This window comes from Clinocottus analis, unplaced genomic scaffold, assembly GCF_023055335.1.
Source record: "Clinocottus analis isolate CAN_PGR_092001 unplaced genomic scaffold, fCliAna1.0.p SCAF_4, whole genome shotgun sequence".
In the NCBI taxonomy this organism is placed as follows: domain Eukaryota; kingdom Metazoa; phylum Chordata; class Actinopteri; order Perciformes; family Cottidae; genus Clinocottus; species Clinocottus analis.
The window spans coordinates 7,775,195-7,790,890 of NW_027176153.1; the positions used below are offsets into that span (position 1 = coordinate 7,775,195).

At 44.9% G+C, this 15,696-nt stretch overlaps 1 protein-coding gene across 1 annotated transcript in view; it reads right to left on the minus strand.

Annotated features, from left to right (window-relative positions):
• Positions 1–15,696, minus strand: part of klhdc8b (kelch domain containing 8B) — a 103,867-nt gene that overhangs the window by 32,309 nt on the left and 55,862 nt on the right. The window contains exons 2-3 of the mRNA XM_068597287.1: positions 13,660–13,824; positions 6,333–6,557 (exon numbers count right to left, since the gene is read on the minus strand). Coding sequence (XP_068453388.1) covers positions 6,333–6,557; positions 13,660–13,824 — 390 coding nt within the window. The remainder of the gene's footprint in view (positions 1–6,332; positions 6,558–13,659; positions 13,825–15,696) is intronic.

The window sequence follows — 15,696 nt, forward strand, 5'->3', positions numbered from 1 at the left end:
CACAAGCGTTCATTGTTCTGCTTTGCTCCAGTTAGACATACTACAGTTACATTTTTTATTATTGTACAGATGTTGTGTCCCTTTTCCTTGTAGTTAGTTGGGTACAGTAGAGTTTCCAATTCCCCCAGAAAACAGTTCCTATAAGGTCTACATCAATTAGAGTCGCACTGGGACAGGTGGATAAAGGACAGGGGGCAGTGGTGGACTCAAGAAGTGTAATTTGTACTTTTCAAAAGTGATACTACTTTACTTATTACTTACGTGTAATGGGGTATTAAAAGTAATCCCACCCCAATCGGCAATGAAAATAATCGGCCAAGAAAATTGACAAGTGCATCTCTACAGTGTTAGTTGCTTTTGTATGTACCTAGTTTGGGCTAAACTGTATAATCATACTTATGGATTAACAACAAGAGAAGGGAGTAAGCCGCTTACGTGCACGCTTGCCATCAGAATAAGACAAAATTTGGAGCCGGTCTCTCATTATTGAACTCCATCCAGTGGCTCTGAGGCCTTTCCGATGTTTACAGGCCATGTGGTCCGAAAATGAGGCTGTGTGGTCTTCACTGGTGTCTTCGCTTAATGCCTCGAAGAACATTTTCTTTTTAGTAGAAGATACTCTACTCTTCCAACAGCAGCAACTCTCCCGCATGTGTCGATGTGGGGAACATTTAAAATGCAAATCACCTTGTATAAAACGTTCCGACAATGAACTGGTAATGAACCTGCTCGGTATTAGTAAGAGGCCCAGAGGGTCGTAACCTCTATTAAAGAGCATAATCACAGAGCAGCTCTCGTGCACGTTCCAGCGTATGATTGTCCTCTGGATACATTTGATCCAACACTCCATTGTGCCATTAAATCAAGCTAAATGAATCCAAACTCTACTTGCAGGGGGGTTCGCCCCTCTCTTGTTCTCTTGTCTTTTCTGTTTCTACTCTCTTGTTCTCTTGTCTTTTCTGTTTCTACTCTCTTGTTCTCTTGTCTTTTCTGTTTCTACTCTCTTGTTCTATCTGCATCTGAATCGCGGAGGGTCTTACTGGGAGGCGCTGGGTGTTGCTGTCATTGTTGTTGCTTTAAAGGCACGCTTGTGTACCTGCTCCCGTGTGTCGATCACTGCGCTTCCACTTAGCCGTTACCCTCCCACCCCCGTCAAAGGACTTTGCCTCAAAAGAAAATATGTATTCCAGAGCGACAAGGTCGATGAAATACGTATTCCCGAGGGACAAGGTCGATGAAATATGTATTCCAGAGGATCAACTTCAATGAAATACGTATTCCAGAGCAACAAGGTCGATGAAATACGTATTCCAGAGCGACAGCATCGGCAGCGCTGCATTCACTTCTCTTTCAGCTATCAAGGGCAAAGTGAGAATGAGACCTGATAGTTAAGAAGAGGGCCGTTATCCTTTAAAGCCAAACACATCAAACCTGACTGGAAGGATTTACAGTGGTGTGTGTGTGTGTGTGTGTGTGTGTGTGTGTGTGTGTGTGTGTGTGTCAAAAGATGCTTCGTTAATATGGATGGCTAGAGGTTAGACTCACTTGAGTTTACACGTAAATGCAGCACACACAGACACACGTGTGTCTGTTGTTAACTATCTAACTATCTATTAACAGTTTTACATCAACCACCAGGATCCCTTCTGACCCACAGCAGTGCAATATTCACATCCTGCAAAAAAGTACTCATAACTATAATTTGTTTTGTATATTTGAGTCTCCAGCCAAGCTAGCAGCTCTGTGAGGCTGTCCTAAATAGAACCATGTTAAATCATCTAGCGCATTAGCATGCTATCGTTTTTCATTCTTCTGGGTCACCGGAAGGATTATAATCCATCGTGAGGGGAGGGACATATTTTACCCAAAGGTACACATGTTAACCTTGTGTGGGCTTTGGAGGAAAAGTCCGGGAATCGTTGGGATGAATCCTCTGAGAACCGCGAATGTCTGGACAAACTTTATGCAAATCCATCCATTAGATGTTGAGACTTTTCTATTTTCCGATCCGCTGACTCAACACTTGCAGAAGACCCACAGGAAGCAAAAAGATCATGAAATATCTCCTCCGACACCTCTCTTAAGAAATCTCACCGCAGGAGTCTCAGACTGTCAGGGCGACAGCTCTGTGTTTTCGAACCGCATGAAAGCAGCGAATGTGATTGGCTGCGGCTGTCACAGCCTCTTAACACACCCACCACAACGTGTGATCAGGTATTCTTTCTGATCCTTCCCCGTATCTGGGCGCACCAGGTGCCTCTGGTTACAGAATTATCAAAAAGAGTGCTGGCAGGCCCTGGGCTTGGCCCACTTCACTGCGCTTCACACCAGGCCCCCTTAAATAATGGGCTCCAAACAACCGTCGGCTACAGCTCTGGTGGGGAAGCTGAGAGGCCTGGATCCTGTTTTTCTCCTTCAACCCTTTGGATTGCACTCAAGCTGCGTCAAATCACGACTCACTTTGAACAAAGGCCATCCACGTACCTGCGTAAGACGGTGAATCATCACGACGTTTGTGAGGATCTTTTGAGACACCGACTGAATCTAACAGCATCCGGGCTCCGTGGGACAGACACCATTCTGCCTCAGGAGCAAAATACACATCCCACCATATGTCCGTCATGTATGTTAAAAGAGACTTCACACCTCACCCTCAAAGTGTGCACTCACACACACAGTATTTCGCTGCATGCCCACACATTCTAAATTTATATTATCGGTTCTTCTTCATGTAAGAGCGTGTACTCCAAGGTTATGATAAAAAATACTAAGTGTCTCCAAAGACTAAAAACCGTATCTGTAAAAGTCAAGACATGGAAGCAACATGAGCCCTTCCAACGGTTATTATTGTAGGATAAATCATTGTATGCGTTTGTTTGTTTTCTGGTGCACTCTTTGATATTTTATTGAGAGTTACACACATCACAGGAGCTTGTGAGCAACATGTGAGTTTGACAGGAAACATAATTCCTCCATCTGTCAGCGGGGCAGGATGTGATGACACTGGCCTGTACTTTGACATAGCAGTTGTACATTTCATGTCGTATTTTATAGAGGTGGGTCATTGTGGGAATTTTGTAACTTTTTTCGTCCTTCCAGAACAACACAGGTCACACATCTGATGTGATGCCTGCTTGGAGAGAGAAGGATCCCCACAGGGAAAGAGGAAATCGAGCGATTGTAAACATCCAGGTCTGCTTACAGGTGTTAAAAGAGCGCTACTGAATGAAGTTGTGTAAAGCATGCTGGGACTCCAGAGGGAGGCCGTGTAAAGTCTAATGAAAAATGATCACTTGAGTCTGAAGACTACAAGTTTGAAAAGAAAAAGAATCTGGCGGAGTGGAGTTAGAATGAAGTCGCTGCTTGAGGCGAGACGCACCTGAACCTCTGAGGGAGCAGCTGGTGGCCGTGTTGCATCGTGGTTATTGTAGGAACTTGGTTTTGACGAAGAGGAACCAAAACAGGTCATAAAAAAAGATGATATCTTTAGTTAGACATCCATTTTGATCCTATGTTCTTTCTCTGGATTGTTTGACACGATTATCGAAGTGCAGTTGCTGTCGGAGGGAACAAATAACTCACAAGTGTCCGGTCCGAAGGCCCAACATTTTGTTGCCTCAGTCTCCTCCCTGATGTCCTCCCTCTGTGGACTGTGTGGCACCATAACAACATCACACAAGAGAGCTTGTAGTGTGAATGTAAACACATGCTTTTGTGGGGCCAATGAAAAACTGACTGATGGTTATCATCATTTTAATATCTGACACTGTCAGAGTTTTCTATTGCCTTAGTAGAAGCCCTGTAAAATAAGAAGTCAAGTATTAAATGCATTATGAAGAAACAAAGGTTGAACATCCTGTAAACTGTTTGATTTGTCCGCAAAATATTTCTTTTAAATAAAGAAATTTAAGCCCTCTGCTTCCTAAGCAGCTAAAAACAAATTAGCCGTCTGACTGAAATCCATGTAAATGGTGCAAGTTACTAAAATTCAGAGATGCACGACCAAGTGCTGCAACCCCTTTTGCCAGGTCATGATTACATCATTCTCTGGCGTGAGCGCCTTGCAAAGGCTCCGCTACGGCGACCATAAACGGAGCTTTCAGCCAGCCTGTCGTATCCACCCCCCTGGCTCACAATGCACCCGGTCCCAATACCGATCTACTTAGTGTTCAGCCGACAGGCACTCGGCGGCCAGCTCCACTCCCAGGTCTGACTTCAGCAGTGATCTGCAGGTGTTGCACTGGACCGCTGTTGCTGAGCCAGAGGGCAAAGCTCTGGATTTACCAATCCACCAGTTCCAAACACTTACCTCTGGTCATGATCTCTTGGTAGACACTGAAAGAATGAGAATCGTGGAAACAAGCAGTTGAAATTTGTGTCTTTTATAGGGCGGCTGGGCTCAGCCTGAGCGATGAATGGGGTGAGGAGCTCATACATCCGGAGGGAGCTCCGAGTCGAGCCTCATCGAATGAGGCCAGCAGAGGTGTGGTTCAGGCATCTGATCAGGAGGCCTGCTGGGGGCCTCCCTTCAGAGGTTTTCCAGGCAAGTCCGACTGGTAGGAGGCATCGGAGGAGACCCAGAAGTGGAGAGATTATGTACCTCGTCTGGACTGGGTCCACCAGGAAGAACAAAAAAAAGGGCTTCTGGGAGGAACAAGTGGAATACTCTGGAAAGTGGATCGATGGAGGAAAGTCTTCATCTATCCCAAACTGTGACTCTTGACGAATGATCAAAGGTGTTGCCATGCGTAAATGGGCCATTATGAATTGTCTGCTGACAGTGTTCCAGTCGGACTTCCGCCTCACCATCTGTGACAGCCAACTGTCAGACTAATCTCCTTCCTACCATTTGCAGGACCTAGACAGTCAGACCTGGCTGCATACATTGCCATACAAGAGGACATTCTCCTATAAAGATCAAACACACTACAACATTATGCTGACAGCATCAACTCGCTATTAAATATAACTTACAACATTTGATATGTATCAGTATTGCTGCTGTGCACAAAGGCAATGCTTAACCCTTCTGCCATCATACGAGAGGCTTCGGTGTTGATTCATCCTTTAGCCGGCGGCGGAGTTACATAAAACATGGTAATCCCCTAAAATTCACTTAAAATTTCCATTGCACCAAGAGGGACACGATTTGCCTCCATCTTCATCAGAAAGATTATACTTTTCCCTCAGAGCGGCTGAAATCCATCTGGAGCATCAGATGTCTCCTCCTTGTTAATAGCAGACATAATTACAGCCTAATGCACGATGAAGCCACTCTGGTCTGTATTCACGGTGGTTAAAATGGGATTTGCAGCTAATGGTTGTAAATTATAAAGCCTATCACAGCAGAAATCACCCTGTCCTCCACAATGATGCTAAACCTGCACAGTGCAGCAAAACGCAGCCTTAAAGTAGAAGGGATGAGTACAGCTCACAGATTTATAGCAACTGGTGCGCTCGCCTCATCTAAAATCCGTCGACGTACTACCCACAATGCATTACCACCGCAGCATGTATTTCTTTTATTTCACTGGTCAGAAATCTGGTGCAGCAGAGGACGTTGTGGATCAGCATCACCATCAGCGTTGATATGATCTGACTCAACAAATGCATAATCTTCCTCTGTTATGAGCTTTATTCAACGTGCTCCAGGGGAGAGTACACTAAGGAACAACAACAACAACAACTATTTATTATTTTGGGCTGCACACAAAAGCAGATTCTTCTTCTTCTCTCGTGTATCCGAGAGAATCAAACTAAGAAGGAATTACCTCTATAAATATGAAGGCTGCTCCGGATGCTTTGAAGCTTTAACGGTTGCCGTGGTAATCAATGTCTAAATCAGTATTCAAACTCATCTTTTTTCTTTTTTTTTCGTGAAATATTTTTTTTACATTTAATATTACCACAAAATCCCAAATAAGGGTTTTTTCCTATTTTTGGATGTAATTATTGCGACGAGTGGTATCCGTTTCCGTCACAAGAAAAAGGAAATTCCTGGAAGTCAGATTGTTGTCTCGTAACGCACAACATAATAAAATGAAGATCGCAAGTAATGATCTGTCTCTTCCTCTGTTGTTTTTGGCCGACACCTATCCCATCATTCTATGCGCTGCGTAGCGCTTCGTGTTGACTGTTCAACACTTCGTCCGAACAGGAAGTGTCGGTCCTGCTGTGTGTTTAGTCCCACACACATTTACTAACACATCACAAGCCTCTGCCGCCCGTCCACCGGCCTCCGCCGACAGCTAACCAGCTCTCCTCCGGGCGTGCTTGCTTGAGGTTTTCCATTTTGCTCAGCGAGACTTATACACACAATAATAATAATATACCTTGATCCAGATCGTACTCCTCCATGGTGCTGACGAAGTGAGGCCTGGAGTAGAAGTTGTGCGGCCCCGGTTGCTGGAGGCCCCCCAGGCTGAAGAAGCTCCGCTCGTTGGTGGCGCAGCAGGAAAAGGCCCTCCGGCTCGGGATGCAGGGGTAGCGCGTCCAGCTCTTCGTCTCCAGGTCGAAGGCCTCCAGCGCCGTCACCGGCATCTTTCCCTGCCGACCGCCTGGAGGAGGAAGGAGAATATTCTAAATCAGGGGCGCAACGCTTTACCGATGGTGCGATGCTGTTAATTTAGCACTTAGACACAGGCCTGTTTACAGCGACAACCTTCAACATCACCAGCAACAAATAGCTTCTGTATCATCATAAAGATGTGTCATCAACACGGAGCACAGCCCCAGTATGATTAGCATTTATATGAGCACAGCCAGAGATTTGCGAATACAGATTTGGGGTTTGTCCTCGTTTCCTGTGTCCTGTTTTCTTTTCCTTGCTTTTAATCCCCCTGCTCCCGTCACAAAGTTTTCTTGGCATTTATGTCAAAGTCTGGCGGGCGGGCGCGGGCCGGCACCGCGACCACATTTCATTTCAGACTGAAAGCAAAGAGCACAGAGCGGGGGAGCTCCCCTCGGACGCCTACAAGTTGTTTACTTTCACAAATCATAACTTAACCTTGTAAAATATAACAGCAGTGGGAGAGTGAAGTGGCGAGAGAGGGAGCATACAGGATTGTGAATGATGGAGAACGGGTGGGAGGTTGAGAGGCAAGTTGCTGGACAACGTGAGCAGAGCGGTGAGGGCGAAAACGATGACACAGAAAAACAAAAAGGGGAGGGGAGAGGAGAACTGGGAGGAGAGAAGAATACAGAAACGAAGAAGAAAAGAGGCAGAGGGGGGAGGGGGAAATGAGAGCATGACACAAGAGAAATTGTGCAAAAAGTAATACGGTGAAGCGAGGAGAATGTGGAGGAGTGAGAGAAGAAAGTGGAAGCGGGTCAGCGGGAGTGGGCCGGGAGGCACGGAGATCGATAGCAGCAGCGAGACACAGAGTCGAACTGAGTGGGAAGCATTAGAGCCAGAGAGGCGTGAGAGAAAGGAGGACGCTTCAGAGCAAAAAGATGTGTTGATTATCATATGAATGTGCAGTATACACTCAAACATCCACAGGAAAATAGAATTAAAAGAGGCAGATTGTAAAGTGTATTCTGTATGGGAATGGATAGTTTACATGCAGCAGATATTCCTGCTCATTAAAAAAAGGCAATATATACCTAAAGAGCTGTTTACATGCATCTGTTCATATTCCGATTAACGTAAAACGACCCCCTGAAAGCATGGGGGGTTGCGGTACTGGCTCGTGTCCAAAAACCTGTTGGCATGCGAGTCCTTTGCCACGGCTTAGTAGTGGAGCATGCATCTCTCCTTCAGCTCTGCGTTCAGCGCACAGAGCTGCTCGTAGACAGGGAAAAGGCCTATTATATTCCAGAATGCACTGTTTACATGGCCAAAGGATGCTCGGTTGGCGTGTAACAATTATTGGAAACCTGGTCGAGCCTCCGGAAGAACTCAGTTCGACAACTTCTCTCGTTCTCGCAATTTATTTCCTCTGATCACAAGTAAAGTAACAAGCGCTGCTATGGTGATAGCAGGGAGTCGTCCGGTCAACGCGCAGGTTCACCGTCCAAAACAACACACCGAACAGTCGGAAGTCCGGCTCTTTAATACACGGTTTTCCGTCAGCAACATATCACACGCAAAGTAACATTTAATGGACTCTAACCTGTCAAGAGGAGGAGATTCTTGTTTCCTCCTCTTTTCCCACAAGACTGGAACCTGCAACGGCCAGTCTATTATCGGCATGTCCCACAAACGCCAAAATAAGGCGATTTCCGGACATTTACATGAACCAAATGAAATATTGTCATCATGTCAGAATAATAGTGGAATATGAGATGCAAACTCAGTCATTGAGGGTTCCCACGATACTCCGGAGCCACGATCCTGCAATTTGAAGTGAAGAAGCTCAGTACTGAGGAGTCATCTGTCTGCTGCAGCTCCTGTTATGTGTTTATGTGCCACCCCGCCGGCCCGGGGACTGCAGTCGAAAATGAGTCACGTAGTCGGATAATCTTTTTTTCCAATTTCATCTAATTTAATGGAACAAATTACACCGTAACATAGCAAACAGGCATCATTAAAATCAAAGGACGGCGCCTTCTAGAGAGATTTGATGCTTCTGAACAGGGCAAAGCAAACACCTCACCGGGTCGCTCTCTCCTCTCACCTCCTAAACAGAAGCAGGATCATGAATAGTTCATTTTTTGTGTTTATTTGTTGCTATTGCTCGAAACGTGTTGATGCAACCTGTTCCGGCTTGTGTTCTCGCAGGCTGCGTGTTGTTACAGTTACACTCCCGCTGTTCCTGCTGTGTGAGAGATTGTCCTTGCAGATGAAGGTTGAAGATGCCGGCCCCTATAAACAAGGACCGTTTCTGAATTATCTGCCGTTAACTGGCATGCAGCTTCAGTCGTATAAGAGCTGCGGAGGTGAGGCCGTTTGTCTTTGTGGGGATTCCTTATCTGACTTTGCAGCCACAGTAAAGGTGCTGTTGCCTTAATAGAAAAGCATAAACCCACGTTCGCTCATTCAAGAACACCCGATAAGATGCTACAGTACGTGCGTCTGCACGTGAATCTTTTCTCTGTTCAGCCTCCGGCATCGCGGCGGAAAAACCTCGACTCAGATTGTGTGCACAAGAATTTAGATACTTTATTTTTGTATTTATTTTATGACTATTTTTATGAAAAGAAAACTAATAATAATGCCTTGCCATTCGTAAGTGCCTTCATTATGTCAAGTGCTGATTGTGAAAAGAAACGGTATTTCTGAACCACGAGACAAACAACAAAACAAGCAAATACCAAAATATGACGAAGTAATGGAAACATAATGGTTTAAAGATGAATTCAGCTTCAGTCTCCTTAAGTAGAAATGCAAAGTCGACTGACCCTACTGAAAAAACTACAACAAAGACCCAAATAAAGTCCATGATATTTCTATTTCACTGTCTAAAGAAGCCAGAAAAGCCGCACTAACATCGTTCAGTTGAGAGACTCGGCGTGTGATTATGGATCAGAAGAGCAATTCAACTGATGTGTGCTCAAAGTTATGATCTTTGTGTGGGGTCTCTGGAGTAGTTTGATATACTTTAAGGCTACGGTTAGCTTAGCACAGCGACGAGGGGCTCACGGAAAGCTCACTAATGAAATAACAATCTGCTCACGGGGCTGGAAAACATTCACTTCCTGGTGTCCCCACTGGTTGCCTAGCAACTGCTCAGAGTCAATCCTCATCGCAGTGTTTGACAGAAAGGAAATAAGCGCGTTGGCCAAAATATCACAATGTTTTAAGCCACAGGTGTCTGTAAAACGCGTATAGAGAAGTTCAGATCATTTTGAATGATGTAAAAGGTTGAACTATTTTCTCGTGGATAAAGTAATAAAACAAGTGATGGGGATAACACCTGCTTCTCCTTCCATCAAGTGGCGACTCCACTTGAGTTTGATGAAAAGAATGAAACCTGCAGTAAAGAAGTGAAAATGAAACTCAGCGTATGGTTTCCATGTTGCACTGTCTTGCCATTCGTAAGTGCTTTCATCATTTCAAGTGCTGATTGTAAAAAGAAACAATATTTCTTAACCACAAGACAAACAACAAAACAAATGAAGATGAAAATATGATCAAGTGATGGAAACATAATTCAGCTTCAGCCTCTTCGACTGACCCTACGTAAAAGAAAACAGAGCAACAAAGACCCAAAGAGACCCAGGCTAAACATCAACAGAATAATCAAGACATCATTGTGTTTTTAAAGCTGGGAATCATTGGTCTCTACACTATAACATTTAAAAAAAAAGTTTTTTAGTGAGACTTCAAATATCAAACTTCTGCTAGCTCAGTTTTCATGTGTAAAAGTAATATGATACGCAAATATTAGTAGCTTGGCTTATTGTTTGCTCGATGCCTGAATGAATCTCACCGACCTGCATTGTTACTCTTCCTAGAAATAGAGCTAGATTCTTTATTCTTCCAAAAGAAGAATATTCATTTAATTTTTATCAGCTTTTCATTCTCAACCCGGTCAAGTGTGACCACCCTGGACCGGCTCTTAGTATATAATACAAACAAAAATCATATTTATTCCCAGTATTGCCCCTTAATAACCATGTATTCACACACTGATTTAAAACAACATGTCTGAGATACTTAAATTAAATACTCTGTACAATTGATATTGTTTGTGTGTGAATCACTGTTTAATATTCACCGATTGTTTGAGGGTCTTCTTTTACTGTAACATCGTCTGGCTCTCCCCAGAGAGTGCATATTGAATATTAATGCATAAAAGCCATCCCATCTTAAAGTCCGTCGTAGTTCGATATGCAGAGAGGTAATTTCCCGTGGTCCTGTTGTCGGCTCTTCATCACGCTGCTGTCGTGAATCTTTTCTAGTGCTGAACGTGTCAAGAGACGAGGACGTGCATTGATTTTTGCCCTCTCTCCTGGCAGCGCAGTGATTGATGGCCAGAATGCAGAAATGGTGAAATTATTGTGGAACTATAGCAGACAATAAGCTGACATTTGGGAGTAACGCCTACGCGCTGTATGAGGGAAGAGCCTGCAGCGTCCTCTTTTGTCCCCAGAAGTGATCAAGTTGACAGCACCCTGATGACAATGTTTGAGGAATATTTTATTGGGTCTGTGCGCTGCCGGTATAATTCGCTCAAGGTCAAACACACAAATGTCAATGTCTGCAGCAAAATAACCGGCACTGTACAGGAAACTCTGCAAGATCTTTACAACCCGCCAGGTCTCCCCTCGGTGTCTTGACGGGCCAGGGGGGGAATATGACCTTATAACCTCAGGGGAAGAACACTGAAAACAGAGGGACCTGTCGCTGTCTGATCTTCAGATTTCTCGAGCGGGACTTGGACACACATCACAACGAGAAACGGAGAGGATAAGGCAAACTGGTATTAAAATCAGTCTGTCAGTGACAAAAGCTAAATGTACCGTGACATTAGTTGCTCTTTGGGCGGCTGCTGCTGGTTACAGCGCTCGCTCTCAATACTGGACCAATTTCAAAAACTGTTGTCCCCATTATTCACTCTGACAGAAAGCAACATGGGGAGATAGGTTGGAGAATACACACGTTACCCTCGTAAGAGTGATAATAGCCTGTACAGGCGGGAGGGGGGGGGGGCAGAGAAACACAGGACTGTTGCTCAGGGGGCCGGCGTTGCAGTCTCCTGAGAAACCAAACGGTTGTAACTTAGATTACATTATGAACATGCTTATTTGAAGACAAAGCATGACGTCATTTCTGCCCGAAGTAAATTGATTCATTGCCTGATGAACCTCCAGTTGAGTGACAGCGTTAACCACATGCTACGACATTAGCATTAGTTTCATACCATCAACCAGGCACCGGCCTGGTTCAGCCCAAGCAACACAGGGTGACAGGAAGGGATTAGATCATGTTGAGAAACAATCCGTCCCGTCTGATTGTTCTCATACTCGACATCAACCGTTTGATGTTTCCTCCGCCTGCCGGTGGTGAAGTCCGGTGCACATCAGCAGCGAGTGTAGCGCGGGAGAAACAAAGCACCGTGCTCTGCCCGTGCTCTCGGGAGGCCACGGGTACTTTGTGCCGAATGAGGACGGCGTTGTTGCCGTTCGCGTGCAGCAAAATAAATACATCTCTTTCCTTTCTGCGAAAGCGCCTCCGCGGCGAGATGAAATGATCGCACGTTCTTGTGTGATTCCAATTTTCTCTCTCGCCGCAGCGGAGCGAAATTGTGACCGAGTGTCAACGAGCAATAACTGCCTCCATAGAGAGGCACAATGAGAGCTAATGTTACCTCTGATCGTGGATGGGAAACAAGGGGTTGACAACCAAAGAAAGAACAGGATCTGCACACACACATTGGTTTGTTTCCTCTTCCCGGGAGAAGCTTCTACCTGCAGCCTTCCTTCTGATCAATACTGAGCCCAGACTGTGAGAGACGGGTCCTTTCACAGATATAACAGCACACACTCAGCCACAGACTGGACGATGCGCAGCCATGACCTTTAGGGAGACGTTTTGGAACTTACAGTGACCAACCCTTCATCCACTCTCTAAGCAGTGATTGTGCCGAGAGGTGGAAACGGTCCCTGAACACCACACACAGCCTGAGAACTGAACTTCAAATATGTCTTCAGCGATCGGTGTCCTTGAGAAGGTGACTGAACGCGTGTCCCTGTTTAACGTTTATGGACATAACGAACGGTTTATATTATTGTTTTGTCTTTTTTGGGGATTTCATATTATTGGACTTAAGTTCAATCATCATTATCCATTTTTTTATTTTAATTAAACTAGTTTTGGTTCACACTGTTTTATCACTTATCATAGCTCTTCATTGGATTAAATTACATTTTTATAATTGTCTTGCACGTTTTGGTGAAATTAAATAACTTTTTTGGTCCACAGTTGTTCTATCTTATCAGTCATGGATGAAGCGCTCTGCACTGCACCAACCTGGATGAAAAGTGCTATAAAACATAGAAGTTGAGCACTAAAAACCTGACTGAATATAGGGTTTCGCCACAGCTATTGTAGTGGCAGGACGCACCGTTACTGTCGTCTTAGTAACACAAAAAGGTTTTCTGGCACGTGAATTTTCTAGAAATGCAGCTGTCACAAATACTGACTATCGATAGGAAGATGTTGTTGCTGTAAACATGCTAAAAGAAATGCTGACACGGCTTTACCCCCAACAGGATCAGACCTGAGCTGACTGAAGAATATCACAAATGCAAGAAAGCTACGTAGTCTTTGGCTTTTTGTATCATTTATTTTCTACAGGGACAAGCTACCAGATGTGCCGTTGCTGCAACACAAAGCAGCTGGAGGGATTTAATTAAAAACACAATCAATGCATCATGTGTTTCCCTTCTTGAAAAAAACCTCAAGGATCAGAGGAAGGGTTCCTCCTTCATCCTCAGTTCACATGTAATTGTAATCAAGATATTTTGATATATATATTGGTCTGGACCAAAGTGGGGGATCAATCAATGAAAACACACATTAGTTCTACTTCCAAACAAAAAGAAACTAAGAAAGAAAAAAAGAAACAATTTAGCTCAAATCTTTTTGGTTCACTATCAATGCCATGATTTTAAAAAGGTCTGGGACTATAACGACAGACCCCTGGGATGGAAACGAACGGTAAGAAATGGCAAGATAAAAAAAAGAGAAACTGATTAGATCTGGTTTCCTACCCATCATGAAGATCTTGTTTCCTCGTACGAAGGGCGTGGCTCCGTACCGCGGCGTAGGCATGGAGGTCACAGGCTGCCACTGGTCCTTCTCCGCCTCGTAGACCCTCACCATGGCCTGCGGCGTGGTGTCGGCTCCCATCCCTCCCAGCGCGTACACCTTTCCGTCTGCACAGACACACACAAGAGCGCGTTAGAATCCACTCTCCTGGTGCAACAATGTAGTCGCCACGCATTGTCTCTCAAAGCTTGTTGTCAGCGTATCATGTCTGGTCCATCCACGGTCTTCCAAACAACTTGAAAAATTAATGCCCGGGGTCTGAGGAACCTCCGGCTAGCCCTCGTAGAACTTTTTTTCAAGGACACTGCAAACATCACCACCGCAGTGTCATTAGAATATACAGGGCAAGTGAGGGAAAGTGCTGAGCGAGCAAATACAAAATCCAAGTACTGGGGTTTGAAAAGAGCGTGAGAGAAGAGGAAACATGAGCAGAAGACAGGACAAGGGAGGAGATGGGAGGAGAGGACACAGTAGGGCTGTGGATTAACGCTCCATTAGCACGCTCTAAAGTTGTGCCATCTTAAATCTGAGGAAGTGAGAGCCCTGGAGGAAGGGAGGAGGAGGGCGAGGGAGGGAGGGAGCCGGTGAGCGCCTCAGTCGGTCACCCGGGCGGATGCACAGAGCTGTGACTTAAACTGTGAAGAAGAGAGCAATAATGAATCTGTCACTCGGAGTGCGGTGACGACGGTAAACCCAATGACGCTGTTGGACATAAAGTAAACGGCGCCGCAAGGACACTTTCATCCCATCAAAGCGTGTCGCGGTGCATCCGCCTGGAGGGCGGAAGGATATTCACGCACTCCTCGGCTTGGGGTAAAACTTTTTTCAAAATCCACCGGGGAGCTCAGTGGGTTGAGCTGAGCGCTAAGGCTGTAATTGCAAACGGCCACGCTTTCCAAAATGTGAGCTGCTGTAATGAGCCGTCTGTAAACAGCAGCTTTTTACTGTGTGCCCCTCGTGTGGCCCCATTTGTATTTTCACCAGTGGAAACCATAGAACCACTGACGGTATCAGTATGTTTCTGGTCTCAACATTGGCCGCAGATGTGAACCCCTTGCCGTGCTCATACGGTGGTTACTGTTTCCACATTTGATGGTTTTAGGTTTAATAGTTTTATAGGCGTCATTGTAAATGTCAAACTTTTCAGCTTCTCGATTGGCCTGAGGGACAATCCCCTGCATTCGCTTTCAACTAACTTTTAAGTAGCTTTTCGTCCTTTGTACTCCACAGAAGAAAAGAATGATGGACAGATGGACATTTAAGTTTGAACAATAAGACCGTATTTCAATTTTGAATAATAATCTTCCAAATCACCAATTCATCGTGTAACGGGGGAGTGACAATTGAAAGCATTCCTGACCATTCTTGCGGTGTGTGTGTGTGTGTGTGTGTGTGTGTGTGCAGTTGTGCGCGTGTATGTGTCAACGGGAAAATAGAAGAGATAACATTATATTACACAACAATCGAGAGTGTGTAGGTATCAGTAAACGTCCATAATAGAGCAAATGATTTCACGTGCGTGCCTGTGCCAGTTCAAGACAATGAGTGTCAAAACGTCCGTCAGACTAGATTGCTTTTACATTTTCAAAAGCTTCCTTTGACACAGCGGCATGACACGCATCCCCATGTACAATGAAACCTGTTTTCACCGAGATTAAGCGTCAGAAAAATGCAAGGGCGAGTGGAGAGCTCGAAAACGTTTTCTATGGGACCACGAGATTGGCTTCTATCAGGCAATGAATCACACCGTGTGGCATGCTCCAGTACTTTGGTACCTGATTTGATGCATTTGTCTATAAATATCACCGTATAGGTAGCCGGTTCCATCCCTGGTCTCTCTGTGGAAGTGTCTTTGAGCAAGACACTGAACTTAGGATGGGTCAAATGCAGCGACCACATTTCATGTACGTATGTAAATATATAATATGACCATCAGATATGAAAAAAAAGAAGAAAAACGTTACTATTCATTTAGGTAC